The sequence below is a fragment of the Nestor notabilis genome, unplaced genomic scaffold, assembly GCF_000696875.1.
Source record: "Nestor notabilis isolate BGI_N333 unplaced genomic scaffold, ASM69687v1 scaffold18616, whole genome shotgun sequence".
NCBI classification, from domain to species: domain Eukaryota; kingdom Metazoa; phylum Chordata; class Aves; order Psittaciformes; family Psittacidae; genus Nestor; species Nestor notabilis.
This window is the reverse complement of record NW_009931688.1, coordinates 72,168-78,276: the sequence shown is the minus strand read 5'-3', so window position 1 is coordinate 78,276 and position 6,109 is coordinate 72,168. Positions and strand designations below refer to the sequence as shown.

The following is a 6,109-nucleotide window of genomic DNA, read 5'->3' as shown; positions in this document are numbered from 1 at the left end:
TCGGGCTCAGGAGAAAGCTGGCCAGCAGCTAGGGAGCTTTGTGGTGCTCTCGGGAGGAAACCACTCTGGCCCTGGGGAACAGATAGACCCCTCTGAGCCACCTCCCACCCCAGACTTCTGCAGGGGCTACTTTGATGTGATGGGGCAGTGGGACCCCCCCTTTAACTGCAGCTCGGGGGAGTTCATTTTCTGCTGCGGCACTTGTGGCTTCAGGTTTTGCTGCAAGTTCAAGAAGACAAGGCTGGATCAAAGCACCTGCACAAACTATGAGACGCCGTTGTGGATGAACACCGGAAAGCCTCCTTCCCGCATAGATGACCCTCTGCATGACCCTACCAGGGATAAAACCAACCTCATTGTCTACATCATCTGCGGGGTTGTGGCAGTCATGGTGCTGGTGGGGATCTTCACCAAACTAGGGCTGGAGAAGGCACACAGACCGCAGCGGGAGCACATGTCCAGGTAAGGCTGAATGCCAGGCAGCAGGGTCCCCCTCCCCACTACCTGTCCCCTACCCTTAAAGATAAGAGTGGAGCCCATTTGTTCCTGCTAAACAAACAGCTCCTGCCAGGCAGGCTGTGTTCCCCTGCAAGGTGATCAAGAGAGACCAACTTCGGCAAGCACAGCTCCTGTGCACAGGTCCCCAAGCCCAGGTTATCAAAGTAGATGCATAACGAGGAAGACTAGAAATAACTGTGGAGTTTGCATAGACAGTAGTCCATTTTTATCTGCAGTGGTTGACCCTCTCCCCAGCAAGAACCAGCAAGTATTCCTGAATATACTGTGCATGAATAGGAAAACAAACAAACACAAAAATAAATCTTGAAACCAGCAACACTGAATTATACAAAGCCTGATGGGTTCCCTCTTCCAACTGTTTCAAAGCCTGGAAAATGTTTTTACTTCTCAAGAGAAGGATGTAAACAAATGTCATCTCACCCTCGCTCTCCAGCTGCAAAATGGTTTTGGCAGGACCTTCCCTACTCCCCCAACCCTTGCAAGTGTGTGAGCTATTTGTAAAAATTCTGAGCTGTGAAAATGAGCCAGGGTAGAAGGGAAGAGGGAAACATGAAAAGGAAAAGGTGTTGTAGAATTTCTTAACTTTTTTTTTTTCCCAGATATTGCTGAGAGGTAAAAAATGGAATATGAAAGTATTGTCTTATCCATGTATGTGTGTGATACACTCTTGTCTCCACAGTGTCATGGCTGAGTTATATCAAAGAGAACCTCCCCCACCTAGAGTTAGGCATGCTGTGTACTGTCTACTCCAGATGCTGGCTGCCTAGTGGTGGATAGGCAGGTGGGCAACTCGGGACAGAGCCCAGTGGCTTTAACAACATACTCCAAACCCAGATTTTCACAGCAGTTCAAAATCAAGGCATAACACATTTGTCAAGTTTGCAGTCTGTCTGATTCTTTATGCTAATCCCAGGCACATGAAAGTAAAGCAGATGGGGGAAAGGCATTAAAAAAGGCAAACAGTTCCATTAAAGAGTCTAAATAGATTCCAGCATATTGGGCAACTTTAGTGATAAAATGCTATTGAAAGGATACCTTCTACTGGACATGCAGTGTGGCAGAAAGCTTCCTCTTGTCCTGGCTGGTAATGATGTAGTTCACAATCTTTGAAGCTTAGATGAAGAGTCATCCTCTGAAAGATAGTCCAAGAGATCAAGTTAACACCTGGAGCCTTATTTTTTACTGAAGTTTCTGCATGACTTTTTGATTAACTGCTTATCCTGAAATGAACAGAGAAAGCCACAAAAATACTCCTGCAAATGCATCACTAGCAATTATTTGCTATTTATAAACTGGCTGATATGGATACACTTTTACTACCGAGGAACAAAGCACATTGCAGAAATTTTAGTCAACATAGTGTGTCTGATACTTCTGCAAAGATGGGTTTTGTTGAGCAAGGTATAATAATCCTTTAGACATTCTGAATATTCTCAACTACTAAATTGAGAAAAGGAATACATAGGTCCCAATTTATTTTTAAAACCGTACTCTTAAGCTACAGAGCTTTTTTGGTTCAGCCTCTTCCTCTAGTGTCTTCATACAGGCAAAAAGACAGGGCAGAGTAAAGTTGTGGCCATCCCTGTTTACATACGGCTTTAGTAGGTCTGATTTGTCATAGCAGAAATATTTGCTATCTAAAGACCAGGTGTGCAGTATTCTGTCTTAGTTCACGGAAACAGAATTATAGAGGATTGGAAAACAATTCTGAACTCCTTCAGTCATGTATGCATAAAGATTAGGTTTCTGAAGTGGTTCTTGGAAAAGGTTGTCTGTTACCCTGATTACTTAACAGTGTCTGAGATCTTGTACTTTTCTTGCCATGAAAATATTCGAGTCAGGATTATACAGAAACTTGGAAAGTCATGATCACATGGAAAAACAGTCACCCACTCAGTACACATAATAGCTAGTCATGTTCTGAAAAAGCAGTGCTACAGCTTTTTTGTTTTTTAAAGAGAAAAGTTCTCTCACTCCTATTACAGCTGTGGGGAAGACTCACCGTTAATTTAAAAAGGAGTATGATTTTAATTCCCTTCGGCAATCTAAAAATCTGTTCATTGAGGGAAGAATTGAAGTAACCTCTTTATCCTCAAATGTGTGTTCAACTAAAATATTCCATCCTAGCTCATTTTACACTACTAATGTTCTGGAAAAAAGGCTGCAATGCTTAAGAAAGAAACAATTTATCTGTTTAAAAGGTTAATAGTAGTAACTATTAAAATATTATGTAGCCTACATTCATATTCACTTTTTTAACACTTATCACTACAAAATAAAAAAAACACTACCAAACAAAAACCCCAGAAGAACACTGCTTATGTTTTTTTTCTTTTTTTCTGTACTGAACCTTATTAATAAGCAGAAGTATAAAGCATCCAGAGTGTTAGGTAGGCCAAACCGAAAGTACTAAGTGTTACTCCATTTTGGCACGCAGCAAGAAACACACGGAGGCTGATTTATCATCTGTTTCCTTAGCTAAGATTGTCTCCTTTCCCTCACTAGCCGACAGCTATATGAAACACTTGGATCTTCTTCATTCCTATGAAATAATTCACCTATGGTGAATACACTCACCTTCCATTTGTTCACTGCTATATCAAAACAAACCAAGAACACGCCATTAATTTCACTGAATTTTCCTGGAATACTTGACAATGGAAAAGCTTTGGGGAAATTATTTATTTCATGAAAACAATCCATAGAGAAAAGTCTCTATTGGGCAAGTCCTTTTAGGAAAAGAGTCAAAATGTGTCCTTTCTTAGAGAGCTTGTTACTTCCTTCTGTTTTGAGAAAAAAGGCCAAGTGCGGCACTGTTGACATTTTCTTTCTTTGTTAGATCAGTGCTTTTCAGTAAAACTCTCGCTGTTGGCATGGAACTGTGGAAGATGAAAATGGAGAGGGGTGTACAGTATTAACTCCAAAGGGCATATTTCACTTTAGACATCATATGTTATTGTTTTCTTTATATCATTCTCATTTTTAAATTTGTTACTTGACATTAAAAGGAGATAAATATTCCCTTCAGCTGTGGTGTACAAGAACTAAGCTGTAATAGTAGTATCCAAACAGATTAACTCTCCTTTACCCTCCTGCTTTCTAAGAGAATAAGGGTATGTTAGAATAAGATGGTGTATGTTATCAGATATGGCAAAGTGAACTAATATGGCAGTATTGTGCTTAAAAGGAAACAGAACTGATCAGCCTCCTGAAGCAGACCTAGAAAGCTATCAGGCATGAGAGAGCAGCATGTTTTTGCTGCTTAAGAGTACATTAGTGGGACTTCCAGGCTCTGTTAGCTAAAGCACTCTCTCTCAAAAATGAGTAGAAAAGGGAAAAGCTTTACTTCTGTTTCATGAAGGAGATTTTTCTTCAAATAAACCCACACCTTAGTCTTCTTTCCTAATCCTTGTGGAGAATGTGCAAACAAACCAAGAACTGAAAGGCCAAGATTTACAGTCATGCTCGTACGCTCATGGTTCTTTGAAGCAGTGCTTCTGACAGTATGTTAGCAACCTTCCCAATATTGTGAACTATCTGAGGTCTTCTTTCTTCCTTTCCAATGTGCTGAGCTCACGAGTTAAGTCTTTTGTTGATCATTGAAAGGCATGTATCTGTGGCCAAAAATAGTCTGACTTGCCAAAATCCTGAATCCTATGTGTGAAATTATTTCCCTCATGGGTTTTGACCCAATTTTGGAGGCAAAATATAACAAGTGACCTTTCATGAGATAACCTGTGTTTCAGCTGCTTCAAGCTCGTACCCGTAAGGGAAACACCTGGCTCCACATGCTTTGTAATACCCGAAAATAGTATTACATATCCAAAGAGAAAAATCTTATAGCAAGAGAAATGCTGAAGTTTGTGATACTTGGATAGTTCTGGGCCATGAACTCCTTTGTAGGTAACGTTTCTCCACTTCTGTAATAGTGCAATCAGTATCAGTACACAGGACCTAATGATTTCACTACCTGATTAGAAGGTTATCTTGTATTCTGCATTTCCTTAAAAAATCATTCAGCATAGCAAAGGTGTAGGCAAAGACCCTTTATATATATATAATTTTTCAGTGCGATCCACTAATAATTTTTTCAGATAGTAAGATCTATATGATAATATTCAGGCGAGGCAAATGTATGAAGGTATTATAACAGTTTGTTGGCCTACATGGAATTTTTCAAAGCGAAGATCTATTCAAGGATTTTATCATGTACTAGGGCACAAACCTCCCTATCTATTTCATTATATGGGCAAATCCCTAAAAGAACAAAATACAGCTACACCATTTCCTTTGTACTTCAGTGATACAAGCTGCTATGCGTTTTTAACTGTCCCTGACATCAGTGGAAGATAAGGACAAGCTCTTTAGTATATGAGCTATTCAGCCCTGAGAAGAGTGTACAACTTTGACTAACACAGTGTAAACATAGGTGCTGTGCTGTTAAAAATAGAACCTGATGGTGAGTAGTTCCTTTTTTCTTAACACAGTGGGAGTTGGACAGCTAATTCCTTAAAACCCCTTTGAAAAAGGCCACCCTAAAATGGTAGAAAACTTAGTTGGCATTTTCACAGACTGGCAGTTGTTAATCTGCTCTCATATGGGGTGTTATGTAAAGTCTACAGTGAACAATATTTACCATCAGATTGAGGACAATAAGGAAAGTGTTTCTGAAAACCTGTTCTCACAAAGTTGGGAAATACTAATCCGTGTATTATGAGATCTCCTAGATTTAACTCCCACGCTGAAGTTAGGAACTTTCATTTGCCTTTCTTCCTTTCCCAGAAATGTGTCCAGCTGCCTCTCGAATTAAAATTAATACTGATGTCAAGAATTTTCCTTGTATAAAGACATACATGCATAAATTAGGGAGATATTTATGGTTTTGGTCCCCCCCTTATTTTAAACTACATTTTGCAACATAATGATTTCCTTTCTCACCATTTTCTACATACCTTTGCGAGATCTCTTCTATTGAATTTTTATTATTCTGCTATGTAGGCCAGCTCTGCTATTTCTGCTGTATAAGCATTACTTGAAACGGGAGCATTGCTCTGATAGCATTAATCATTTGGTTACTGTCTTCTGACCTTTTATGGTATCAACAGAGTATTCTGTAACATGTTGATCACAACTGTAACTAATAATTTAATAGCATAATGCTAGCCATAAACACAATGAAACATCAGTCTTGTTCAGCTGTGTACCAAAGCAATGTTCCTGCAATTTGAAGCAAGACCCAGTTCAGGATTCCTCTCTGTCACTTAAATGAAGCTACTTTTTAATATTTAAAAGCACAGTGCTTCTTGATCAAGAAATCATCATGTCACAGAAGTAGGATGGAGGAGTTAGATGGCACTTGCCATGGCTTTCACCAGTGAATGTGCTTGGTTTTATTTATTTATTAGTGTATAAACTAGTCTTTCTTGATGCAGTATCTGGCGCACTGTATATAATTTTGCAGAAAAATTAGACTAATCTGGGCACAGTGCCCAGAAAATACATCTATTCCCTTAAAAACAAAAATTCTGAAGACACTGGTAACACACACCATAGCTTTCCTTTGCCTAAGGCAACAGCTTCTGCAGGTGGG

The 6,109-nt window shown here is 39.5% G+C and overlaps 1 protein-coding gene across 1 annotated transcript in view; it reads left to right on the top strand.

Annotated features, from left to right (window-relative positions):
* Positions 1-6: 6 nt before the first annotated feature.
* The window catches only part of LOC104406911 (protein shisa-9-like), a gene marked incomplete at its 3' end in the record, with an annotated part of 7,349 nt that continues 1,246 nt past the window's right edge, over positions 7-6,109 (top strand). Inside the window, exon 1 of the mRNA XM_010016029.1 lies at positions 7-462. Coding sequence (XP_010014331.1) covers positions 140-462 — 323 coding nt within the window. The remainder of the gene's footprint in view (positions 463-6,109) is intronic.